Source organism: Dermacentor silvarum, chromosome 2, assembly GCF_013339745.2.
Source record: "Dermacentor silvarum isolate Dsil-2018 chromosome 2, BIME_Dsil_1.4, whole genome shotgun sequence".
In the NCBI taxonomy this organism is placed as follows: domain Eukaryota; kingdom Metazoa; phylum Arthropoda; class Arachnida; order Ixodida; family Ixodidae; genus Dermacentor; species Dermacentor silvarum.
In genome coordinates, this window is record NC_051155.1 from 254792217 (window position 1) to 254817807 (window position 25591).

General features: G+C 43.3%; 1 protein-coding gene across 5 annotated transcripts in view; it reads left to right on the plus strand.

Moving 5' to 3' along the window:
* The window catches only part of LOC119443163 (disintegrin and metalloproteinase domain-containing protein 11-like), a 123063-nt gene that overhangs the window by 20101 nt on the left and 77371 nt on the right, over positions 1-25591 (plus strand). For 4 of the 5 annotated variants that reach the window (XR_007465769.1, XM_037708327.2, XM_049662620.1 and 1 more), the window contains 14 exons: positions 764-833; positions 2739-2821; positions 5449-5512; positions 5576-5636; positions 7431-7501; positions 9330-9356; positions 10438-10497; positions 13746-13817; positions 21468-21634; positions 23147-23228; positions 23302-23389; positions 24737-24788; positions 24856-24964; positions 25033-25131. Coding sequence is in view for 4 of the 5 variants with exons in the window: in XM_037708327.2 (XP_037564255.1) it covers positions 764-833; positions 2739-2821; positions 5449-5512; positions 5576-5636; positions 7431-7501; positions 9330-9356; positions 10438-10497; positions 13746-13817; positions 21468-21634; positions 23147-23228; positions 23302-23389; positions 24737-24788; positions 24856-24964; positions 25033-25131 (1105 nt within the window). In the remaining variant the exon portion in view is untranslated. The remainder of the gene's footprint in view (positions 1-763; positions 834-2738; positions 2822-5448; positions 5513-5575; positions 5637-7430; positions 7502-9329; positions 9357-10437; positions 10498-13745; positions 13818-21467; positions 21635-23146; positions 23229-23301; positions 23390-24736; positions 24789-24855; positions 24965-25032; positions 25132-25591) is intronic. The other variant, XM_037708328.2, reaches the window with a different exon arrangement.

Consider the following 25591-nt stretch of genomic DNA (forward strand, 5'->3'; position numbering starts at 1 on the left):
CGCGTGTCATTGGTGGAAGTGAATCGTTCGATTTAGTGCGGCGAGACTGGGCGAATTACACGGAAGATTCACGGTTTACCGATGATTCTCTCCGGAGCTTCGCCCACTCATCATCATTCACCCCGTGGATATGCGGTGTATTTTTTTATATATGCACTGGTTTTTGCTTGAGTGTTAAGAGAAAATGAGACATGTACAATATTCACATAATGTTACTATTAATATTATGATATATCTTGACCCTCTTCTCTCACAAGGCGGGCAGCGTTCTTTAGTTTTGTGTACACCAGTGTTTGTTATTCTTAACAAAACAGCAAACTTTGTGGAGAAATTGAGTGTAACCCAATTTTCATAAATTTAGTTTTGAAAATGAGCGTAAACGAAGGGCCCTCCATATCACGTTGTATCACACGCACCAGGCCTGCACTGCAGCGGGGCTTCTCTGCTCTTCCACTGCGTCTGAACATACTGGCCCAGCAGTGGAGATCCTTTTTTTTTCATTGAAGAGCTGCACATACCCAGTGACGTCTGAGAAGTTCGTTGAAGACGTTCCTTGAACAGCACACCCAAGTTGGTCCCTCAGCACAGTGGCCCGATGCTCTACCCATTAAACCCAAGTTGACATGAAAGAGGCACACATCCAGGTCAAGTTTACAAAGAATGTTAATCACATTATTAAATGATAATTGGCGAGTACACATTAACATTGCTAAAATTGTGCTTCTGTTATGAGGGACCATCTGAGCATCTTGGCACTTTACAGCTACCTGCTTGCCCCCAAGATGCTCCAGAAGCACCTCCATCCTGATGGCATCTGGCAGCTGTCCAGTCAGGTATGTGCACGGTCCATGTATTGTGCTAGCCCTGTTGCCAGAGAAATTGAGTGCTGGTGCCTTCTACGCCCCACACGATGGAACACGCCTCACACACAAATTAATGCGCAAGTGTTGACTGGCATGCTAGCTGCAGAATCACGCATGGTTTATTGCTCTGTGGTATGATTTAGGGGCTGATTCCTCACATTTGACTTCTCAATAGCACTGTGCAACGAGTGTATAACTATGTACTTCCATTTCTGCTTTTCTGCCTGAGCTGCTTCTGCTTGCAGTAACAGGAAAGCAGCACTGAACAGGAGCAGTTTGCATGCATCATACTCTCACAGGTCTTAGTTTCAAGCACATGTCCAACTTTCTTTTGGTAATGAGCGTGCGTTGATACTTCAGCATTTTCTGATGCAGTGAACACTCTCTATTGAGACTGAATTGAAAAGTTTCTTTAGCTCAGTGCTCGCTATCTGTTTATTTAGAGCAGTTTACACGAGATATTTGTCCAGTGAAGCACATCAAGAACAACAATTTTACTGAGGGTCGTATGGGTGTGGTATATAAAGTTCCCCTTAGTTGTGGTCATTTTTACGTAAGGCAAACAGGGCGGTGTATCAATCAGAGGCTAATGGAATATAAGAGGTCATTAACCGGTGGATCGCCTTCCAATCTTTCCTTACATTGCCAAGACTGCCAAGATTGTAACTGCACGCCCGAGTTGGATGAATGCGGGATATTGTACAGGGGCATAAGAATGAAGATACGCGTCTGATGGTCGAGGCTTGGCAGATCAATAATGGTGGAAGTGCATGCGTGAGTCGGCCTTTGATTACCTTACATAAGGGAGAGATCAAATGCCTTAACAGTTATCTTTCACATAGACCGGCACGTGTGCCCGATTGACACGTGGTGCTACCATTCCAGAGCATGCGCACATGAGTTTTGCCTTCTTTCTTTTTTTGCCTCAGTGCTTCCTTTAGTTGATGATCGGCGTTTGTGTTGTCCACTTCTCTTGTGTCCGTGTCTGCACGCCTTGCCTTTTTGCATTATGAATCCTTACCAACAAGCTCAGCTTTCTGTCGTTCTAAACTTTACACGAAAGCACTTATCATGGATCACTGGGTGAAATATCTGCCAAAGTGTTGAAGTCGTTTATATAATAGGCATTTCCTTTAACGTTCATACAATTTTTTTTATCTGCCACATGTAGTTCTCATGCCATCATGGCAGCAGATCACTTGTGATTCTACGCCTGCTGTATCTGGGAACAGGTTCCTCCCTTAGAAGTGCTTGTTCTTCCTGTGTGTGGGCACGAGCCAAGCTCACCTGCAAAACCCCTTGCCCCAAACTCCCATACCAGGTGCGGCTACCCAAAGACATAAGCTTGTCGCGCCAAAGCTACAGCACATCAGGAACAGTACAGTTCAGACAATGGAAGCTTGCCAACAAACTAAACTGTGTAATGTAACTTACTCCTGCCAATGCAGAAAATAAGTATGGGACAAAAAGCTGGCTGGGAATCTAAGGTTTTGCTTGGTAGATTAAATATGCAGAAAATTTTACTTAAGTATTCAGGAAAGATCTAAAACAGAAGTTACACTTAGCATCCACTCCTGGCATAGAAGAGGGCACGTGCCAAGTCAGGCGCTTTTCGTCTGCTTATACAGGAGATGATGTGCAGTCTACTTTGATTGGCTACAATCCAGTCATCCAAGTGCAGCACAAAACATCATAGCCTCTGCCCTGCACTACACTCGCGCCAGCATAAAGTGTAGGTGAAGAAAGTCGCCCTAGTACTGTAGGCGATGAAGACGTTGTGCATGTACCGGAGAAGTTGCTCGCGGTTGAGAGCCTGCCGTTGTCACTGTGCATGAGCTCAGAGTGGAGGCATTGACGAGTTCTGGCGATGTTCAGGAAGTGGAGCACTGCTACTACCATGGCACCATCAAAGACTACCCCGGCGCTGTGGCTGCTTTTCGTACCTGTAGTGGAATCAGGTATGCCAAATGAAGCAGCAGATCTGCTTAACATTGAATTTTTTTTTACAAAAGCGTTGTTGTCAGGGTTGGGCAAAGCTACTTCGAAATTGCATCATGACACGGATACAAGATACTGACGAATAAGCATTTGAAATACAGGTACAAGATATACACTAGCGGATTAATTGTATATTGAATACGATTCTCATCATTGGTATCTCAAGATACTTCTATACATATGTCAATTTTTAATTATAGCTCCACTGTGTAGGGCCGCTGCAAATTTACCATAGTTGGATCGCAAATTTCTTAACACCTGTCAATAAACCCCATTCCTTTCAAACTTAATTTATAATAACACAGAGTAATGTTTTTCAGCATTTTAGCAAAGTGCAATATTGCTATTCTGTAACAATCTGTGGAACTGAAGAGTAAGTATTGCATTAACTACGTGGGCAGAGGAAAGAGTGCTAAGATGGAGAAACACCATACTGGATAGGCATGATGGGTAGGAAGCCAGCTAAGGAAATATATTGAATAGCAAAGAATGAAGTCAGGATGAGATAATTTGTTGTTTGTTTTATAGTTCAAAAGGGCTGAGTACTAATGTTTAAAGTGAGATCAGAGTATCTGATTCTGAGAACACGTCATAATAAAAAATTAAGAGATGCCAACTTTTTTTTTTTCCTAGCATGTGAAAATAGTGCAGAAATTATTGATCATGTCATAGAAACTGTTGTTATATACTTAATTGTATTTGCTGTTATTGTTATAATACAAAAGTACTGGTGTAGCACTATTTTCACTTTTGTTATAGCAGAAATAGCACAGAAACTATTTTTAGCATGCCAATTAAAGCATTCATCCAGGTGTAATTGAGGGCATAGTTACCTCATCCATGGCTGTGGGTTTTAAGAACACTGCTAGAGGAAAAATGGGTGAACCTGTGGTGGAGAACGTAAAAACACAGTTGGAGTCACATTGGTAATATGCAGAACCTGTAGAGCATAACTGGCTTTTGCTTTTCCTTGTACCCTCTCTCACGCTGTTGCTTAATTGTAACAGCAGCCATGCTGTTCTTACACATAGTATCCAGATCATTTTAGAAAACTAAGCAAATTCAGTGCAACTACAGCAGAATAATCTAGCAACAAATGTCTTTTTAGATTACATAACTTCAAGCAGCGGTGCCTTGCAGGGCAAAGTGTGACAGCGGCAACTGAGTAACCGCAACAAGCATATGGGCAATAAAATATTGTTCTCGTGTTTAGCACCTGCTCATGCCACTTCATATTTCATTATGACTTGTCTGTGGAGGTATCAAGCTCAGTGCTCGTTAAGCACACTTAATTACTGAAATTTTGCAGAAAGATACACTGCTCTTCCAGGTAATGTGTTTCCTCACTGTGAAAAATGCGGTCTGAAAAACTGTGAACTCGAAAAGCAATGCACTTCACAACACATTTGAGCCTGTATTTCGAGAAACTGGGTCTAAGCACAAAGTTTCTAGCAAAACAGTATGCTTTGAGTACTGGCTGACATCAATTCTCCAATTTAGAATGTGCTCCCAAACAGAGAAGTAGTAAAAATTTAAAACTTAGTAATAGCTATATTGACCTTAAGTTCTTAAACTTAAGCTCGTTGTTCATACACTTTTCTAATGAACTGTGATCATCATTTTTAGTCAACACCGTCTATTTTTTGACAAGCTAATGCCCCACAGCATGCTATTCTCTCAAGAAAACCGAGGTGTGTTGATGCTTGCCATTTGTTGAAGTTGAAAAGCAAAGCCTCGAGGAGTCTAGGTGACACTTTGTTGTGTGCCCAAGAGATCAAGAGATCGAATCCCAGCTGCCACGGCTACATTTTGATGGGGGCGTAATGTAAAAACGGCTGTGTACCGTGCATTGGGTGCATGTTAAAGAACCCCACGTGGTAAAAATTAATCCGGAGTCCCCCACTACGTCGTGCCTCGTAATCATATTGTGGTTTTGGCACGTAAAACCGCAGAATTTTTTCCCCCTCTTTTTTGGCCACCAACAATTAGCAGTGACTGGAACCACCTTCCCACCTCCACTGCTACAACCGGACATTCTGCCGCCTTCAAAGACATACTTAATAATGTTTTCATAAACCACTCTGTAATGCTCACGGGTCCTGAGAGTATCTAAACCAATCAATCAATCAATCAATCAATCAATCAATCAATCAAAATGCTGTGAATTACACATCTGTTTTTGGTGAAGAAAGTAAATATAAGAAAAGCAGTAACTGTACTACTGTGGGTGTAATTATTCAAGTGTTGTGATCAAAGTTTTAACTTGACTATACATGCAGAAACCATAAAAAAAAATTTATTTTCGCAAAGTGTTACACCTAGTTCAAAACTGATTAAACAAACTACATGAACGAGCACAGTGACACAGCATCACAGTCCTGTTTATTGAACCTGCTAACTTGAAACATGTTTTTTTTTCTTCACCTGTGTCATTGCCATCCGTTTTGATCATGTTCAGTACTTAACTTAAGCAGTTGCATTAGACAAATGAGATTAACTCATGTTTTGAATAATGTTACAACATTTTTATTGATTTGGTGCGACCCTTCAATATGTTTGCTACATTTTCATTGGTTCTGACTTTCAGTGGCATCATCCACATTCGCAACGAGACCTTTGTCATCCATCCATTCTATGGAGGAGATCTCTCGGTGAGTGCTGCACGGCCTGAATCATATCCCTGCTTTTCACTGACTGTGGCACATACCATGCAGCGGGTCCACCCCCACGTCATCTACAAGTACTTCAATGTCAACAAAAACCCCTACATCTGTGGTAAGCATTTTCGCCCATTACAGGGTGCATACAGGCCCTTGAAATCCTTGAAAACCCTTAAAATTGAAAAGTGCGTTTTCAAGGCCCTTGAAAGTCCTGGACTTTTTTTCCTTCCTTGAAAATCTTTGAATTTTGTGAGCAATGCACTGTGATATCGACAATGCGACCTCCTTTCTGTGGTAGATCGGCGTCGATCTGACGAACTCCCCATTTTAGAAACAATTGGATAATATTTTTCATTAACCCCAATATGCCAGCGCAAGCACGCATGGTTCTGTTTTGCAGAGCTGCGTGGAAAAAATAAAAGGCTTCATCGCTTCAAACCACGAACGGAGAGAGAGAGACGCGTGCCGCGCTTTGTTGCTGACTCAGCTGGCAGTGTTGACACTGTTTTCCTCACCCTATCGCTCGTTTCACTCCTCGCCCGTCGGTCTGCGTTGTCCCACTTTCCCTCTTGCACGTGAGGTGAAGCTAAAGAGAGCTATAGTGGAGAGACCTTACCATTGAAGCTCAGGGCCTTTGTTAATGTAGCCAGCAGTTTAACGAATATCCGCTATCGTTGTACTACTAGCTATATACAGTGGAACCTCGTTGATACGATTCTGCTTAATACGTTTTTCGGGATTATAAGTTTTTTTGTTCTTTTCCCGAAAATCTGATTTGGTTTGATAATACGTTGAATGATATGATTTTCGGATGATACGCTTTATTTTCTGGTTCCTGTGAAAATCGGTTCAACGAGGTTCCACTGTATCCCGTGGGTTGGCGCGATGACGTCACGGCTTGCGCAGCTGTGGTGAGGCTCGGCGCAGCTGGGGCGGAGGTTTGCAGCGTACACTCGACGGACCATCCTCGAGCTTAAACAGCTTCGCTAGTTCACAGGGGTATGTGCCATTGCGCTGGGACCCTTTCTGCACTACCTCCAGGATCGGCCCACACTTCGGGCGTACATCACCGGACTACCACCAGCTTAAACAGCTTCGCTGTTAAGAATCCCACTTAGGATGCCTCTTTGAGTCCTTGAAGAACTTCTGACAGGTCCTGGAAAGTCCTTTAATATCCTTGAATTTTTGCCTTGGAAACCTGTACGAACCCTGTATTAGATTATACCTGTCACAATTGTTCAAGTAGTTCTTAGCATTTCATAAATGACTCAAACCTTAGCAGTATCTAATGCATGTCCAACTAGAAGCAAAATTAAATGGACTCAGCCAAGTCTGCTGAGCCCCTTTTGCGGGCTTTGAGACAACGAGGTGCCTCCTATCATGATGAGAGGGGCATGGACTTACTATGCAAACCATGCATGTCCTGATGTACCAATTTCTTTGAGTGGAACAGTGCTAAGGACAGAGCAAGGACGTGACATGTCACATGACGAATCACTCACTGCAAGTTGGCTCATACCATGGAAGCACGAACTACCATGCCCTTTAATATCTTGGAACATTTATGCGCTGTTGGTGCTTGGCACTGTGTCATCATGAAGCATGAAAAGGCAGTTTTGCATGTGCTGTTTTGGTTCCATTTTCACCATGGGAACTTGAAGTGCTTGCCATCTCACATTGGAGGGCAGGATTAAGTTAGTTGACAGGGCCTGTTAGAGAATGCTCAACTTGGGCATATGCCAACCTGCCTTCACAGTAAGAACTTTATTGACAATCTTGTTAGACTCATGGTTAGCAGTGAGCTTTCTTTCAAGTTATCTTGAGCAGAGCAGCACACTTTATCTGCTGCCACGTAGTGTGCTTTCCTGCCTAACTGGCTGCACCCTTGTCTTGCCGACTGTGCACGCAGGCAACTCACGCATGCACGAGTGGGGCTTCAAGCACTTCCGCAAGACTCTCCCACCTCCGCCCAGATACAAGGCAAGGCACCACACACCTTCCTGTTCTGTGCACGTTTGGAATTGACAGCTAACAGGGTGGACACACCAAACCAGCTTGCTATTTTCATTCATTTGGCACACAAGGTTCACTATTAATAGAAAAAAATGAACACCAAATTTTCTGTTTGCTCTGGAATCCGTATCTCACTATGATGACATTTCGCATACTTGGGGCATTTTGGTGTAAGAGAGGTTGAGTTTCTGTAAATTGTGTGTAGTCCTTTTAACCAATGAACAGCCTTACTCTTTCAGGACGGTAAAAAAGAAGATGAAAAAAAAAAAGAAAAAGAAAATCAGGCAAGTTAGCACTCAGTCGTGCAAAGCTTAGGCACAGCGAAGCTTACTGGCTGCTACTGCTAGGTATGAACTTGGTTGCTGCTAGATCTTAACTTGGTTTAACTTAACTACACATGTAGGAAGGTATTCTCGAGCGATCATTTTCAGAGGTACCTTCCCTTTCGCGACATTTTGCGTGACTAGGCCTGGACGCGTCGGCGCCTACGAGCGACAGTGCTCCTGGCATGCCACAAATGCAGGCAGGCTAACCAAGGTTGGCACAGTGCCAAGAATGCTGCTGCTTGCCGACGCTGAACGCTTTGGAGACTAGCCGCTCGATATCAGTCAGCCAGCTTCGCTGTGTCTTGAGCTTTGCGCGGCCTAGTGCAAGCTTTCGCCTTTTTTTTTTTATTTTCTCCTGGCTCCGCGCGTCGTGGAGAGATGAGAAGCAGGGGTCGGGAAGGCAGGGAGCTGGCAAGAAGGAGACCGCGTCTCCTCTTCCGGGTTGCCATGGCTACCACGGCTACGCACCACAAATTACGGCTGGCTTAAACAGCTTCTCTGTTAAAAAACTTGCCAAGAAACGCCAAATTTTTTTGCATGCAAATGATTCTGACAATCATACAAAGCCAGACCATGCAAAAAATGTCTGTCAGAAAGGTGAAATTTACTAGGGAAAAATTTTTTTGTTACACTGTAACAAAGGTGGGCTTCATCGCACACCAAATTAGTGTGTGCTCCCAATGTCACGTCGATTCTGATGATCATTTAAAGCAAGACCATGCAAAAAATTTGTCAGAAAGGTGAAGATTACCAAGGAAAAAAAATGTCTATGCTGTAATGAAAGTGGGCTTCACTGCACACAAGTGAGTCTAAACTTCTAACTTCACTCTTCAACAGCTCCTCGAGCCATCCGATGTTATTTACAACAAGCACAAAGTAAAGCATGCAATCTGGAAGAAGCACGAAGCAACAGAGTAGCTTAAATTCTCTTCAGGCCTGCACGAAAAGCAAGAAGCAAGCGCTGGACGAGCTAGGCGAGTCTTCCGTCCTTAAAGGGTTAACCTTAGCATTTCTTTAAGTGAGACAGTGGTGTGAAAATGTTACTCAGGCATTCACGTTCTCTGCTGCTGGTGGCATAACCTTTGAAATTCGACAAGAGGGCCTTGAAAAGTGCTTGTGTTTCAAGCACTTTGTCCTGTAGGTGCAGTGCATTAGGACCACGGCCCCCGCTCTCGCATAAGGCTTTTTCCAATCTGTTTTATGGTGTGGAGACATGCTGGAGATCAGATATTTGAAGCTGAATTTTATATAAGCAATAATTCAATATTGAACTGTGTGGAGACATACCACAGGACCCCACCAGCAGCTCAGTAACAGTGCCAAGCACATGTGTGTAGTGGACAGGGAAGCACTGTCTCTGCGCATCCTTGTCTCATGCTCTGCCTATGACAGCTGATGTCATAGGGCCTGTTTGCCTGCACTCTAAATATATTGTAACGCTTCACTGCTTGCTCACACTTGCATTGCAGACTAGAATCCAGCCTCGGGCTGACAAGGTAGGCATTTTTACGCTATCCTAATGATGTTGGTGCATGCTTGAAAATTTAGCTAAATAAATGCTTGACCTACCCGCTGTCACGGACAAACCTTTTTACTCCACTGGATCAGAGAGCTTTTTATGAGACCCACAATGGCTGCAGCCTATAATTGACGTATGCATGCACAAATATATAGACCATAGCTGTCACTATCACTACTTACAATATGATGCGTTCTCAGTGTTTTCACAGGATTTTATACTGTGTAGTGCAGCTAGAGAACACACAAGATAAAGACCCAGGGCTGCCATCTTGTGTGTTCTGTTTACATTACACTGTATAGAATGCCGTGCCGAGTAGGGCATTAATCCACCTCTTTTAATTTTCTCTGAACCCACATTTTGCCAACCTTTGTCCTTAGTAGTGCCTCTGTTAAAATCAATGGTTTGATGACATCTTGTCTGGGCAGGAGGAAGCATGTTGAATGGAAGAGCGAAAACGCCAACCAAGAACGAGAGGTTAAGTACCTGTAAGGAAGTTTTAAGGCACTGTGAATGAGGGTTCCATATGGAAGCGGAAACGTCTTTAAAATTTTTTTAACCTATCCTTCTGGGTTGGCATTTTTGCTATTTCTTTCGTTCAACATAGTGCCTCTGTCATATCAAGTTTTGCATATGCCAAGTATGCATGGCTCCTCTGGATAAACTGCTGGCTCTTTCGCACTCACAGATTGCACAGATGTGGGACTTCATGGTGGATGCCTTTGGGTGCATTGCTTGCCCATTTCTCCAGAATAAATCCAAAGTATGTGTGCAGTGGTGCCAGACGAAAATTTGCTGGAACAGAACAGTCGTGCTGTCACTGTGGTGCCTAAGTACAGTGTGTCGTGTGGGTTTGCCCTGACACCACGAAATGGTGCCACAATTTTGTCATTATGAAATAGCTCCCCCCCCTTCTTTTTTGGGGGGCTGCCACAGACAATGCAACGATGCACCCAAACTGCATCCATATCGCCTCTGTGCAAAATGTTGTTATCACTGTAATTGTGCCTCACGTGAAACATGTTCACAAATTGCCCTTCTTTGCCCCATTTTTGCAGAGAGACGTACGAGAAGTGTACAAATTTATTGAGCTTGCCCTTGTACTTGACCAAGCTATGGTAAGTAGGTCGTTCTGCCCATAGCGTTTTTGCCTACAATTCTTTCTTCGTGGCCAAAAGGCACAAGGAAGCATATCTGTTGCTGTACAGGATTTACCAAGACATTGAGAGATAAGACTGACCAAAACTGAAGGCAACATTTTGCCGGAGATTACCTCTTTAGAAGGAATCTCCGCTGGGCATCTCGCTTTTCATCATTGCCAGCATCATTGCACCGTACAACTTTACGACATACAGGTTTTAGAAAAAAGTAAAGACAAGCTGACGCGCGAAATTTTAGAAGCCATGGCCATTGACAGAAGCGGGCAATCATGCATCAGTACACCCTCGATACTACTAACACAAAAAGAAAAAAACTACTTGCGCAAAGACGACACTTCGCCCTGAAAGACGGATAACCGGCATGACAAAAGCAAAAAGCATTGGCTGTCGTGTGCTATAAAGGTGTGGGAAACCAAGAATAAACATTCAGTTGCTAGTCCAGCGTGTGTCGTCGTCCTTTTCTGTCCGTGTCCATACGTTCTGCTGGAAACCATTTGTGCTATGTGCAACCAACGAGCTCAGGCCAACACTATTCTGAAATTACCTAGATAATTGGCATAATACGACTTTATTTAACTTGTGTTGATAGCAGATTAGTATTACATTAGCATTCAAAGACTTGGAAGAGTGCTAACATAATACTAATCTATAAGAAAGTACTAGCCTGCAAAGAATTTACCAATTAGAAACCTGTTAGCTTGCACTCTATATTTGTATAAAATGTTCATCAATGTAATATAAAATAGAACCAGGGCAGCTATTGAATTCACTCTACCCAAACAAGCTGGCATCATTCAGCAAAAAATTATATTAATGTAATTATTAAGGCTATTAGGAAATTTGTTGATATGACTGACCCCCTGTATGTGACTGTTTCAGTAGAAGTGAACCAGGCGTCACAGCCAATGTGTGAAGGAAGTATATGGGAATATCTTCAGCAATATCTAGAAGGATTTCAGAAATATGTACCATAATTTTTCACAAGAAATGTGGGGAAATGGCTGTTTTAAAGGTCCTCTGCAACATTATTTTGAGTGTAAATGATTACGCTTCAAAGGTTCATTAGTAAGGTCTTGAGTTCAACAGAAAAATACATTTAAAGATCGGCCCATGCAAACCAAAGTTATTCAACCTGGAAATACAAAAGAAAATCAGATGAAAAGAAAGCACTTCTACTTTTGCATTTCACTCCCGCTGTGATACAATATGCTGCTACCAATGAACTTTCATAAACACATTCCATAATTGTACATATCAAGGTGGCTTTACCACCACAGCGAGTGCCTGAACTTGTTGATGTTGGTCGTTTTGGAAGCTCCCTATATTTATTGCACTGTCAAAGTAAAGGAGTAGCCAGGGCCAAAATCTCCTTGCGTGTGCATTAAATTAAAAAGTAAATTAATGGGGGGTCAGCCGAGAGCTGAGAAGAACTCACCAATTTCAGCTTAGGTACTCTTTTGTGAGAAAGAAAGCTGCCAGGAAACTATGATGGACCTCTAGTTCACAAAAGTAACAAGAAACAAAACGAGCAGTTTACCTGCCCCCTGCCTCGAGTGTCACAGCTATTTTAACCTGTATATTTATCGATGAAAAGGCTGTGAAATTTCATTAGATCACATTTTTGCATTTGCTTGTAGAGTATGAACAATAGATTTGCTGAATATGCATCCAAAGGATGCATATTCAGTAAGGATGGTTATATCATGAGTAATGCGTAACAACTAACCAGGTGCAAAAAGAAAGAAAACAGGCATACAGAAAGTCATGCATATAGAAATGTTTGGCCATCACTATACATTAGATAACTTTACCATTAATGTGAACACTGCAGGTGACAAAAGAGAAGGCACAATCACAAATGGTAATCACAAAATAAAACGAAAGCAGACACCTATATTGAACGGCTGTAGCACAAATATACTAACATAGGTATAAAATGTGTGCAGTGTACTACGAAAAGCTTCATGGTGAGATGTTGATGCGATGCTGTCAGGAAGATCATTCCAGTTTGCTATGGATCAAGGCAATGCTGATAAGTTAAGCACCTGCATACTGATGAAGACGTGCATTAAACTGACATTATTATGAAGGCCACATGACATGGGAGATGGAAGTGGCAGCGAGTGGGATGTGCTGCCATAAATGCACTTATGAAAGAGACAAAGAAAGCTGATACAGTGATATAGTGGCTGGAGTTACACTTGAATGCCTGCTATAATCATGGGTAATGAAATTTTCTGCTCAATTCCTAATTGATTCTAATGTGTCATTAAGTGCTCTGGATAAGGGGACCATGCAGGGGAAGCATATTTCTGTTGTGATCGACGGTTAGATCTGGCAAAGGATGTATGTGAAGCGGTTTTGTTATACTTTAGATGTTTGAAAAGGGAAAATGTCGTTTATAGCATTACAGTATGAGTTGGCCAGACGATATACATATTTTTTAGTAATGTGGTAGCAGTAAAGCAGCCATTTTATATGATGCAAATATTCAACATCAGCTGTGATTCGAAATACTTTCTTCTGCATTAATAAAAGCATTGACATGTTTAAATTAGCATTTGGGGCTGTTCTTTATTTCAAGTGGCCATATGTGGTGGCGATAATGTGGAAGAAATCATTGTAACAACTGTAAATGCTGAGGTAGTACTGCAAAGGTGGCCACCTAGTACCTTATCATGATGCTTGCTGAGTCATCACCAAGCATCGTTTTTGGAGCATAAACATACCTTTTTCTTTTTTTTTGTCAGTAATGTATTTCTTTTGCTTTTGCAATGTTTACAGAAAGGTTCTAGTGTCAGTCTAGATCAGGAATTTCAGCAGCACATATTGATTTACTTTTTCAATTTCCTCTCTATGATCAACAAGGTGGTGTCATCAGCATAGCGTATAATGGTTACCTGTGGATGTCATGAAATGCTTTGCAAATTATTTATGTACACAGAAAATCATAATAACTTGAAATACAGTTCTTTGCGGTACACCGGAATGAATGCTTTTGATATCCGAAATGAAATTACCTAGGCCACACTTATTGCTTTCATCTGTTGCCCAGTGTAGCCACCAGAAACAGCGCTCAACTTGCCCATTGAATGGCAGGCTTTGTATGTCTGCTGCTTTTTCAGTTGCGTTGCAAGTGCTGCATCTTCTCACGCATTATCTTGAAAAGAAAAATCATGCTAAGTGCCTGTTGATCGTGCTTGCAGTTCGATGCACGTAACAGCACCCGTTCGGAGGTGATGAGCGACGCCATACAAATAATCAACTGCGTGGACATGGTGAGTATTGTCACCACATTTCTTAGCAAAACAGTCGTACAGTACCTTCCTTCCCTTGTTCTCTTTAACAGTTTATCAAGCTGTGCTGCTTTGTTGGCTGAAACAGTTGAATCCTTCGAGCTTGTTTTTTTTTTTTTTTTAGTTCAAAGGTTTTGCTGCAAGGCATGATAAAAAAATATGAAGGAAAACATATACCTTCCTGATTTCTGCTTTAATTCCCTTCCATTACCACAGGTGCTGCACTGCATGGCTTCTTCCTGTGGTGCTGCATGCATTCGTCTCTGTGCTTGTGCAAACACGAGCTGTCAAACAAGCCATTGGCGTCAGTGCTGTTTGTTGAATGCATCATACACTGTCGAAATTCTAGGTTCACTGCTTGTTTCACTGCTCATTGAGAAGTTCAATGTGCCATTTGTTTCAATGTTGCCAATATTTTTTTAAACATGTCGCTAAAGAGAGACATAAAAGTCGCTAAATTTCCACAAAGCTTTGGTGCAAGATCACTAAAATTATTGCTAAGACTTTTGAGTAAACCTAGGTAACATAGATGTTTTGAAACACTATAGTATAAGCCAATGTGACGTAAATAATTTACCAAAGCTTTTCACATTTATCTAGGGTATGTGCTGGTGGTGATGAATAAGTTTATCAGCAGGCTGGTGAGGGATCTTACTTTGCTAATATGCTTTCATAACAACGGACGATGACAGCTAGAAATTTACCTTCAGATTGTGAGGTTATAAATGCAGCACGATTCAAAAGAACACAAATAATCTAATCTTCCTAGCACGCAAAGGAACATGGTCCACATTATCCCTGAAAGCTTGCTAGTTCTGAACGCTCTTGAAAGAAGATTTAAATTCTGCGACACATCCTTACCCGTATCTTAACTAGAGGTTGGCAAATATGTTAACTTTCGAATATTTTTCTACCAGTGTTTGCTGTTTGCTTCGTACCAGACTTTAACTATTCAAAGTATTTGAAGCTCTGGAAAATAAAAATAATGGTTTCATTCGCTAAAAATCAAATCGCAGTGCTTCTATATGACGTGTGCAAACCCAGTTCTCCTCGCGAACTTCGACCTATCGGAAAGGTTAACGATGAGCACCTGTTCTCATTGTCTGGTGCAGTTGTTACTAGCAGGAGAGCATGTCTACTTCTGGGACATGTTAAGCAGCTTGCTTTCCTCCATGACAATATTCATGGATTCAACTTGTAGCCATTCATTCTGTTGAACAGCTCTATTGCACTTTTCTTTTTTCTAGGAACAACTATGTGGGAGTACACTAGCTGTGCAATAAATTTGCTTTCTTGGGTATGTTTTGCAGTACATTTTTTCGGTAATTTAACTTGGAGGTATTAAAAAAATATTTGATTAGGTTAGTATTCACTCTATTATTCGAATTCGCTTGGCACCCAAAGTTTTGCTATTCGCACAGCACTAATCTTATCCTTTGCCTTCAGAATTATTTTAGAAAGAATGTTCCCAAAATACTGATTAAAAAAATTATTTATGAAATCGGCATATTGCATAAATGCCGTAAATACACTCAGAAGAATATATTTATTCGGAGAACATGCATAGACAATGTTTTCATGCTAAGGAAAGTTGGCTTCACTGTAGTGCTTGAAGTTGGCTTTTTCAGTGGCAGTAAAGTAAAAAAAAAAAAAAAAAAAAAAAAAAAACTTGGAACTTTTCGAATATGACTACTGTGCCCTGTGGGAGAGTTGTGATGCAGCCAACTGCCATGTGGGATCCCATTTAGTCATGTAGGAAGGCTTCAATTAGTGCAGTCTGCACTCAGTGTGCCCCCACGTTCGACGCCGCCACCATCTTTCTTGTTGCCCACTTCAAAAGTGCTTCCGCCGAGATTTGAAATTTATTTCAGCACCATCGGCGACTAAAAAATGCACACACACACAAAAAAATAAAACAGAAGTACATCTGTGGATGCACTGAGATTGTCTTTGGTGACCATGGACTAGCCCAGCTCGTACACAGTAGTGCGCAAAATGTGTGGGTGTACCTAGCTCATCCACGGGAGGTAAAGGATTAACTCAGCGATGACAATTGCATGACGTTTATCCAGTTCAAATGTTTTGCTTCTGCCCCTTGATCTACCTAAAAGCTCAACGCAGTGTTGATTTGCTGAATAGCCATGAGATTCACTTGAACGAGCCCAACGACTCCAATATCTATGCCTTTCTACAGTCTGTCTGTCTTATTATTCACCTGCTGCATCTAAATCTCACCGTAACATTTTCATTTAGTGCAATAGGTTTGGTAAATTTATTTACTGCCATTGACTCCTGCAAATGTCCACCTATCAAATGTGTTTGCATGCAGAACCCGGAGCATTAGGACCCATCCACATTGGCTTCCTAAAGAATTAAAAAAGAAAAGATACAATTTTTTAGCACAAAGTGAGTCGTGTGATGGCCACCATGCTGTGAAGCACGGTTTACAGACAACTGATGTGAAAGCAGTCGTTGCTTCAGTATGGTCGCAGAGCCAATGCATCATACAGCCAATTTTGGCTGCTTACATGTAGCTTTTGAGTAATAAAGTGTGTTTTACAAGGCCATTACTGAGGCCATTACTGAGGCAACTTTTCTAACTTTTAAGTCGCTAAAATGTTGCCAGCTGTTTTGTAATGTCGCTAAAAAAAGGTCGCTGTTTGCTAAATAGAAACATTTGTTGCTGAACAGGCAAGAAAATGGCTAAATCTGGCAACAAAATCACTAAAATGGCAAGACTGCTTATAATGTGTGCTTCTGTGCTTTTCTTGTTTATAACGTGCATGGTTATAGAGTTGCTGGTGTTTGTGGTTTTATTTCCAAGAGACCTGAATGCAGCAAAGTCCACAACCGCCGTGTCACATTTGAAGTCTGTTTCAACCTACTTAGGAGGCAATACGTTAAATATGGCATTTGCAGTGAGGCAACTCCTAGAAGCATTAAATGATTGGTTAGAATTTTTTCTAGCATGTACGATCATCTCTGTCACAGCGCAGGAAACAGTGATCACAACGGGCCCTGTGGCTATAGACAGCTGATGCAGTGATAGGAGAAAACTGCCATCTCAAAAGAGAGGTAAAGTTTGGCCAGAATATTGGGGAACGAAGCTTTATTAGTGGAAAAATTAATTGGTTTTCACATTCTGTCAGTTTATTACCTGGACACAGGCAGACTTCTGTCAACCTAAGTGATGACACCCCCGTGACTATGAAGACATTTTTTTCATTGCTGTGAGAGTTTTAGCTGCATTCTCATAAGTATCCTCACTGTCAGAAAAAGCAAAGACTCAGTGGCTCCAATTGACTTATGCATAAAATTTAATAGTTTTTTTATATCAGTGTTCAAAAGCAAATTTTCCCAAGCGAACATTCGAGAAAAATGAACACCAATATTGTATCGATTATATGGAGTGATCATTTTTAAGTTTTACGGAATTTAAAAAAAATTGCCGGTTGCAGATAACATAATTCTAGTCCTGAGCTGGATTATTGAGAGAGGCGGACATTACTTGCACAAGAAATTGAGACATATTCAACTAATTAAACAAATTCACTCAATAAGGTAATTAATTACCTTACGGCACATATTGCAATTTACAAATTGTAGCTGGTTTGTTTGCAAGGCGTATTCCGGAAAACTTAAAAATGATCACTGTGTAGAATACTCATTTCTAAAGTAATATGAAATATGAAGTTTGAGCAGGGCCTGTTTGTTAAAAAAAAAAAAAAGAAATCAGCCTCATATACATTCACAAATGCATGTAATAAAGTTTACAAACTACACGTCCGAGCAACTAAGGAGATTTTAAATCATAAACAGTTGGTTTAAACTATCTGGTACACCATGGGAATGACAGTAATGAAACAAGGGAACAGCATGCACGTACAATGTTGTGTTTACTGAAGAACAGCAATGCACATATGCAGAAAGACTGGCCTAATGATAAGTTGGATCATAGGCTGCTTGAAAGTGAGCCATTCTTATTAAATAACTGTAAGTCATTGAGCAGTAGTGTCATGCGTTCGCTCTGAAACTGGTGCCCCTACACAAGAACCACAGCTGTCCTGCTGCAGAATCATTCAGAAGTGTTATCACAGCTATCGTTCTGGCTCCCTCGAAGCTGCAAGAAGTGCATCTATCCCTTATATATTTGAAAGAAACAAATATTCAACAACTTTGAATAGTTTGAATTCTCCAATTGAATAAGGATTGAATAGCAGGGACTATTAAATTTGTATTCTAAATTTCGAACCTTCACACACCCACAGTTTTTTTCAAGTTCCTTGTCAGTCTGAACCATTGTTTCTCAAACTGCAACTCATGACCTCCAAATGAGTCATGAGCATATATATAGTATAATGTTTATTGTACAAAGTGTATTACTAGCTTCGGCCCCAAGATGTTACTTGTCTTGTTGCTGATCTAGGGCTACGCTACTTTAGCTTATTGCTGGGTGTGTTAGGTATGCAGATCAGGGTTCTTACATCTCCTTGAGATCCTTGAAAAACCCTTGAAATTGGACAAAGAGATTCAAGAGCCCTTCAAGCTTTTTGAAAATAAATGCGCTCCTTGATTTCCTTGAAAACTGAGCTTGGGGGCAACTTTTGAACATTCAAAGTAACAAACTACACATCAATGCTCTACTGTGGACACTCTCTTTTTGGAAACGATCGCATATAATTCTTGTTTGAGAGCTTCACTAAGCGATTGCAGTGTGGCATATCCACAGCCACTGACGAAAGGCTTGTTTAAATTGCCTTTACCAGTCGTGGTGCTAGATGAAGCCAGATCAAGCGACCAAATTAACTGTATAGTTGGTCTACATTGCAGCCATCATGGCTTTGTTATCGAGGCCTGGGCTCTTGAAATGCCTAGAGGAAATTAAGTTTCAGCCATTTGGCTGACGTGACACGTGTCTTTGGGTGAAGTCGGACACTACTAACCCTCATCGAGTGAAGTGTGTGATGTGCCACAAGGGGATTCACATTGTTACAATGGGAAAGTTGATTTTGAAAAGCCACCTGAAGACATTGAAGCGTGTGTGCAATTCAGTGGCGGCTTAGGTATAAAGAATTGCAGATAGGAAGAAGGAGATGTGAATATTTTTTAGTTTATGTTATGACTGAACTTTGTTTAAACCCCCTTGAATGTTGCCCTACAGCAACCTGGAAATCCCTCAATTATCCTTGAATTTTGTGTCTGATGTTCTGTACAAACCCTGGTTAGGCTGCCTGAGTACACACACCAATAAGTATAAGTTGTTGCATCCTAGTGCATCTTGCAGTGCGTCTTAACCTTGTACTACCCTTGCTTAGCATATATCAGGCTGCACTTGAGAGATTTTCTGTGCTTAAAGGAACCTAGCACGTGCTTCACTGAATGACATTCTCTTCCCCTATGGCTGTGCGTCTAGATGCTATTGCGACCCAACCTGCTGGTCTACTTCAGCCAATTGACGTTCCAACCGAGCCGTTTTATCGAGTGGGCCTGGACTTGCTCGGTCCCTTTCCAATTTCCACGAAAGGCAACAAATGGATTGCAGTCGCTACGGAGTATACCACTCGATATGCAATTACTCGAGCGTTGCCATCCAGCTGCGCCACAGACGTAGCCGACTTCCTACTGTATGACGTCATCCTCCAACATGGTGCTCCACGTCACCTGCTCACAGATCGTGGTCGCTGCTTCCTCTCTCATGTGGTTGACGATCTACTTCGATCATGTGCTACTCACCACAACTTCACGACCGAAGCTGGAGAAGGAGAGCGACGGCGTTGAGGGGAGCGCGACTGGCGAATTTGAGGGGACGGCGATCGGCTGGACCAGTGTCCTTATGTGGCAACATCGGCGTAGGTCGATTCAGAGCGCGAAGACAGACGGTGAGGATCACGGGCCGGAAATTGGTCGTCGAGAAGAGGTGTGCTATAGTACTGGCCACGATCTTGGCGGCGGTCACTAGGGAAGCTTGGTCGGTAATTCCGACGATTGCGGCAGTGGCGTGAAATGTGGCCGACGCGAGAGCAAGAAAAACAGATTGGGCGGTCGTCAGGCGTCCTCCACTCAGATGGGTTTCGGTAGCGGGGTGTGAACCGGGGAGCAGAAGCGGCAGCAGCAACAATTGGGGCAGCGTGGTGTTCAGTGTGAGGACCGGAAGGGCACATGGGCGGAGGAGCATAACTGGTGGCTTGTGGAACTAGGACGCCCATATTCGCAACCTCTTGACGGACGACGGCCTGAATGAGGGATATTGTCGCCAAATGGTCGTGACCAGGTGCCTGATAAGCGGCTGGAGCCATGGCTTCGAGCTCCTGGCGAACAATCCTGGCCAAGTGGTTAGGCGTCGAGAACGGAGGGGGCGTCATGGGATCTTCGCACGAGGAGGTCGCAGCTGTGTTCGGGAGTCTGTTAAAGCGCTGAGTAATCCGTCTGCTTTTTGCTTGTTCAAACCGCCTGCATTCTGTGATGATGGAGTCAACCGTGGTGCAGTGCTTACACAGAAGTATGTTGAAGGCATCGTCAGCTATGCCTTTCAACACGTGGCCAACCTTGTCTGCCTCTGGCATGTCTTTGTCAACTGTGCGGCACAAGGCTAGCACGTCTTGGATGTATGCGACGTACGATTCCGTGGATTCTGAGCTCTGGCCGCCAGCTCGTGCCGGGCTGTCATTTGTCGCGCGGCCGATCGACCAAACAATGCGCGCATCTTCTCCTTGCAGACATCCCAACTCGTCAGTTCTTCTTCGTGCGTGTTATACCACACGCGAGCCGTGCCCCGTAGGTAAAAAATGACGTTGGCGAGCATTAGGGTCTCATCCCACCTGTGGTGCTTGCAGACGCGCTCGTACAATAAGAGCCAATCGTCGACGTCATTGTTGTCCGTGCCGCAAAACGTGCCGGGGTCGAGGGGTTGCGAAAGGACCACGGTTGCTGGAGCCGCGGGCGCGGGTTGCGATGACTGCGAACTGTCCTCAGCCATGGAGGCAGGAGAAACGTGGCGTCCGCTCCGAAGATCCAGGGCCGGGTGGAATAGAACCCGCAACCTCCACCAAAAAGATGTTACGGGGAGTATTTAATTACCAGTAAACGGCTAGCGCTTGTCTAGTCAAGACTGCACAGAGCGCACAGAGCGCACAGGTTCCAGCAGGTTTCAGTCTGACAGAAGAACCTCTGACCCAGCCCCACTACAACGTCTTTGTCTTTGCCATGGCTCGTGACACTATCAAGGTTGCAGAGCCCCTTTATCATTTCTGAAGGTGACACATTTAGACTCCTGACTGCAGTCTAAACATTCTGACCACTGATGTTCAGCTTCATGTGAATTTGTGGACCATTTTACAAATGTTGAGTGCCACACGTTTGTATGTAACAAATTTGTGTGTTGTTCTCGTGTCGTTTTCCAGTGTGTGCCTTTTTACTTTACTTTTCTCTTGTATTCTGTCTTCACTAACTGGCCTGATTCAATGTGCCCTTGTCCTCCCTAAAGCATCATGCCCCCCACCTGGTGGCATTTGAAAGCCAGCCCTTTCCTCTGTGGGGTCAATTTATGGTTGCATTAATAATGATAATGTTCCCTTCTTTCTTTTAACTAGTCAACTAGCAGTGAGCTTGTGTTGCTGGGCTACAACTATGCAGTACTTCCGGACGGTGAACACGCGGGTTTCCATTGTGTACCTGGAAACGTGGGCAACGGGGGACCAGGTGGAGCACACAAGCGACATCCGCCAGGCCCTGCTCAACTTCGTTGACTACTCAGCCAAGAACCTTTACAAGCAGGCTGTGGACGCCACTCACCTGCTCACGTACGTGTTATTGACTACCCTGCTGCTTGATGTCGTGTACACTTAGGGTTCAGTGTTTTCGGTTTTTATCCTCCAAAAGTTTGGCACCAATTCTTTGGTCTTTATTTCCGTGTAAAAATTTGATTTCTCTCAGTGAACTAACTTTTTGCACTGAGCTCAACAAATTTTATGGTGGACATCTGGTTCATTAATTTTGTTGGTGCTAAAATGTGCTGCGCAATTGCTGATCCTGCTCTTCAACACAATAGCTGTATTCAGTATACAGAATAACGAGAAGCAGTCCATAGCGAGGACACAACATCATATGGCAATGTGGTTTTGCAGAAATTAAGAGAGCACGTTTGATATTCTAACATAAGTAGAGCGTCTCTTTACTGAAAACATCGGCAGGTACAGAGTTCCAACGAATAATACAGAAAAAAAAATGACTAAGTGGATAGAACCCTGAGTTACGATCTGTGAACTTGCCCAGTTCCTCCACTGCAGTAGATGCTGAGCAAAGACTGCAAGGACCCAATTCCCTGAGTGCCGATGGCATACAGAGGCATTATGAGGGTGCCTTTTTATCCTTACGAAGAATAGTCTAACCTCTTTGGAGGAAGCGTTAGGAGGAGTCAGGGTTCATGGTTGTTGCATGCAGAGCAAAAAAGTGTACGTGCCTTTTTATGGGCCAGGCAGAACAAGGTTCATCAGCCTTTGCTCCTGCTAAATACCTCCACACGAATGGATGTCCATGCCAGTGCACCACGTACCAAACTGCTGCCATGCAAGCGAAAATATCCCACAGAGTAACCAGAAATGACAATGGTACTAGTAGTCTGATATGTGATGGAAAGTTGCACGGATGTCAAAGGCATTATGTCAAAATATATCGAAGGATATCAGGGCAGCAAAAGGTATTTTCATTTGTCAGTGCGGATATTTTATTTGTTTAGGTAATATTATAGTGACAAGTAAAAAAAGAATGAGAACCAAAGCTTTGGGCTGTGCACTGGCCAGCTTGCTCTGGAGCGCACGCACCGTGTGGGAGAATCTCGTACTGGGCAGTGACCCAAGCGGCTGGCAGGCATCATTCTCCGCACCACTGCATTGTCTGCGCTCGTCACACTACTCAATACATTCTAGACACTCTTAAGTCAACTAACACAATTACATGCCCACACATGTGCTTTGGCGCAGCTGACTCAGCGGGCACACATGTGGTCCCTGCATGCTCATGGTGTCAGCATGGCACCATAGGTAATCCACTACTGTGGTGCAGTGCATGGACAGCTGTGTTGACATGCACCTCTGTTGCAGGTCATGCTAAAACATTCTATTTTAAGCTGATTCATTAATTATACATGTTAGTTCACACTGTGATCACAGTAAAGAGTATATTCACCATACCTTTGCACAACATTTGTGATTGTGTTACAATTTTGTGTTGTGTTCAGGGCTTGGCACCTTGTAATGGCGAAAGCATTGGGTCTGTGCCAGACTGGGCAGCAAGGACATTTTTAATATGTACAGGGGTCGCCACTTTCCAAGTCGAGAGGTGGGCATGGCCATCCCAGACACTGTGTGCACAGCGAAGGCTGTTGGAATAAGTCAGGCGAGTGGTGCATCGATGTGCATGGCATAAGTGTTGTCATGCAGTACATGGCTGTTTCTGTTTACATGTGCAGGACACAAATGTGTACGAGCCCCATCTGGTGGCCAGCACTGTGACTCATATGCTAGGCCACAATCTTGGAATGAGCCATGATGACGGAGGTCAGTGGTATTGTCTGTTGGACTAGGCAGTACCTGGACGTTTATCCTAATGTTGACTTTGACTGTTTTATGTTCAGGCACCAATTGTCACGAGTACGTGAATATTAATCTATCATTAATAAAGTATGTCACACTTTCAGACATTTTACAACAAAGCTTTCATTGCCTATTCCTTCGCCTTGCCAAATAGCTCACAAACGGGACGGCACTCCTATCTTTATGCTCCTACTTGTGATCATTCCTGCATCGTCAAGTTGCCATGGTCGTTCCATTGTCATCATTCTGTTTAGAGATTCCACTGTCATCATCACATCATTCCCATGGCTTGAACTTTGAAAGGGTGAGCCAGGCACAGAAAAATTCACTGGGCAGGCCAGTGCAGCCTGCCCGTGCGTGCCATAAAATTTGCATACCACAAACCCCAAAATTTTTAGAAAGGTGGGATTCAAAGAAAAAAGAAATGTGGCAGTTTTGCTCAAAAGGAGAAGCATCGATTGCAATAGCAAATTAGTGGACAGCTATTCGAAGTAAGGCTAGTAGTTTTATCGGCTGCATAAACTTGTAAACATAGGTATACTAACTAAATCAACAAGCATGGTGGCATGCAGGCACAAGCAAACATGAACACATCTCACTCAATGACCGTGGAAACTCGCTGTCAAATGCTTCAGTGAGGAAGCGCAGCAGCAGCAACTAGCGAATTGACCTTCGTGGTGTGTCTCGCATCAACGTGAACTAAGCCGCGAAAACACAGTGCATGGCAGAGATGGCTTTCAAGATACAGCAACCCGGAGTAAACACCTCCCCTCGGAGCCTGGCGAAGAATGCCCCCCCCCCCCCCCCCCCTGGAGCATTGCGCACGACGGAAGACTAGGCGCTTCCTTCCTGCTTCCCTCCCTTGAGTGCGCGAGATTGAGCCGCGATCGCCGGCTCACTCTCGCACGCTTTCACTCGAACACACAGCATACTGCGCGCGGCGAAGATTTTATCTCCCTTGGACTTTATATGGAACCTCACGTTATCTCCCTTGGACTTTATATGGAACCTCACGCCGACGCCAACGGCAGAAATGCGGCTGGAGTGTCCATATAATTGCCATCGCAATTAAAAAAAAGAGAACTAAACCTCGCTGCAGCCAATGCATTTGTGCTTAAATTGAAAGGCTCATTGGTTTCTTCTTGTGTGCTATCCAAATTGCTCATTTTAATTTTGGGATGGATTGATGAGGAAACAACCTTTTCGTGACTTGCATGCTTTGAAAAATTTTGGGGTCAGCTGCACGTGCATGAATATCCACCGATGTGAAGAGATGACCTTGTTCAGTGCACATGACCTTGTTCTCTGCAGGAAACTGCCAGTGCCAGGACTCGTGGGGCTGCATAATGGCACCTGGCATTCTGTGAGTGAGCCTGTTTACGAGAATGAGTCTTGTTCTGCACTGCGTCACACTTTTGCTTACCTTGCAGAGGAACCAACCACATCCAGCCGTACCACTTCTCATCATGCAGCCTGGAGGAGTACATCAACGCACTGCGCATTGGCCATGGCATCTGCCTCTTCAACAAGCCTGGCCAGGTAATGAATGGAAGAGGGTGGCAGCCAGCGGCTCCCTGACGCTGTGATGTCCACACGATGTGTTCCAGGTTCTTTTGGACTGTGGTGACCTTCAGGGACCTTCGTCAGTGCCAATTCACTGCACACCGTTGGCACCTCACGGAAGTACTGACGAAGGCGTGACAAAGGCACGCACTCCTAGATTTGTCAGCAGTCCAGAGGGCTTGGAAAGGCTATAGTGTCTGCAGAACAGTGGGTCGCCATATACACAGTGCCTTTAGTGTGTGTGCCCTTCATCTGAGCACTAGCTGCACAGTAGAGTAGGTTGCCAGAAAGCTTGTAGACTCCTTGCCACGTCTGGCAACACAATGACCTGTAATGGCTGAGGCATTTGATTGCACCATAATATGGCTTGCCAGGTCATGGTTATTGTGTTGCAGTTCTACTATTTTGACTCTCATGACACCGCCACCATCATCATTACTTCTACTACTAAATATATATACTACTACTTCTACATTAACAACACCATAAACTTTATTAAGCCATATAATAAAATACAGGTCATACCTGGAGACAATTTAATAAATTAAAGGCACGGAACCAAAGCACCTTTTTGTTATTCTTAAGTTGCCACTTTCATGTAGT